At 39.8% G+C, this 1527-nt stretch overlaps 1 protein-coding gene across 1 annotated transcript in view; it reads right to left on the reverse strand.

Annotated features, from left to right (window-relative positions):
- LOC105315138 (bromodomain and WD repeat-containing protein 3-like) overlaps positions 1-1461 on the reverse strand; it is a 6938-nt gene extending 5477 nt beyond the window's left edge. Inside the window, exons 1-5 of the mRNA XM_020005156.1 lie at positions 1421-1461; positions 1184-1255; positions 1062-1132; positions 875-1013; positions 643-747 (exon numbers count right to left, since the gene is read on the reverse strand). Coding sequence (XP_019860715.1) covers positions 643-747; positions 875-1013; positions 1062-1113 — 296 coding nt within the window. The 5' untranslated portion in view covers positions 1114-1132; positions 1184-1255; positions 1421-1461. The remainder of the gene's footprint in view (positions 1-642; positions 748-874; positions 1014-1061; positions 1133-1183; positions 1256-1420) is intronic.
- Positions 1462-1527: the final 66 nt, after the last annotated feature.

The raw sequence follows: 1527 nt of genomic DNA on the forward strand, positions 1-1527 counted from the left end.
ACCTCCACTAAAGTATTGCAGTAAGTTGATTCCAAGCATAGCTTGGTAAAATAACTTGCTTCTTCGAGAGCTGCAGATCTGAGCATGCGCGACCACACCCAAATTTTGGAGCACATGGCAAGCTTCTTTAATTAACAAAATGGCGGCATGCAGCTAAGATGGCTCGATCCAGCAGTCACAGTATCACTTTTTCCTCACTTGAAGAATGATCTAATGGGACATGGACCTGCGCATAGACTTTTGGAGTAGATTGGTGTAAGAATTATCCTTGTAGCACCAACCAATACCAAGATACACACCGACAACTGGATTGACAGGACTTGATGAAGATGAAGATGATGATGATGATGATGATGAAGATGAAAAAAGGTGGCTGAACAAAACGGCCGGTTCGCCGATTTTTGAATTTCCTCTTAGACAAGGTCTAGAGCCACGCTAGTGGTACCATTGGAGTCCTCTGGTCAAGATAAGGTCCTCTATAAAGTCTGGTAAGCGTAGGAGCTCGTTTTCCCGGTATAGCAAGGCTGCAAAAGTCGTGGCAGCCATTTTGTTTGGGGGTGAATCCTACTTAGTAACGCTACCGCGTTACTAATAGTACATGTACATGTACATGCATAAATTAGTTCATGTGTCTAAACGTACATTAGCTGTTGATCAACACTAGCTACCAGTACAATACTGGTCCATTGAGAACTGGAGTATCTCCATATGATAGAAGTACCGTCACAAGAACCAGTAGCAAAACAACTAGAGGAGAAAAAAGAACCATCTAAAATATAAAATATAACATCACTAAAATGTTTATCTACTGTATAAATAGAATATATTACATTAAAAATACAGTACATGTACATGTACACCCACCCACACATACCATTGTCCATTGTTGTTGAATTGTATTGTTAATATCCTGTCAGTGTGACCAGTGAGTTCATTCACTAGTAATGGAGGATCACTCATCTCATACACACGTACTATCTTATCAGTACCCCCTGTAACATAGAATTTACCCCCTGGGGTAGGGGTCCGGTAATATTGATAGTAGGGGGTCTGGGGCTTACCAGGACTAAAAGCTGAACAGAGAGTTTGATCACTGACCCTGTTCTTCTCCATAAATTTAACTGGTTTATCACTAAAAATAATAATAATAATTTACTCTATCTTTCTCCCTTTTCTTTCTCACTGAAATTTGAGTGTTTATGGGTCCCATTTCCAAAACAAGAGGCAGCCATCTTTAGCAGTAGTAGCAATATACCTGAGGAGAGAGAGAGAGAGAGAGAGGGAGGGAGGGAGGGAGGGAGGGAGGGAGGGAGGGAGGAAGGGAGGGAGGAAGGGAGGGAGGGGGGGAGAGAGAGAGGGAGAGAGGAGATAAGACAAGTACATTGTGTGTGTGAGTATTAAAATTAGTTTATTAGTTTACTTGCTATCATCATCAGGAGAAGGTGACAACTAAAATAGAAAATAAATAATAATAATAATACTAATACTAATAATAATAATAATAATAATAATAATAATAATAATAAT

Source organism: Amphimedon queenslandica, unplaced genomic scaffold, assembly GCF_000090795.2.
Source record: "Amphimedon queenslandica unplaced genomic scaffold, v1.1 AMPQUscaffold_11688, whole genome shotgun sequence".
Taxonomy (NCBI): Eukaryota; Metazoa; Porifera; class Demospongiae; order Haplosclerida; family Niphatidae; genus Amphimedon; species Amphimedon queenslandica.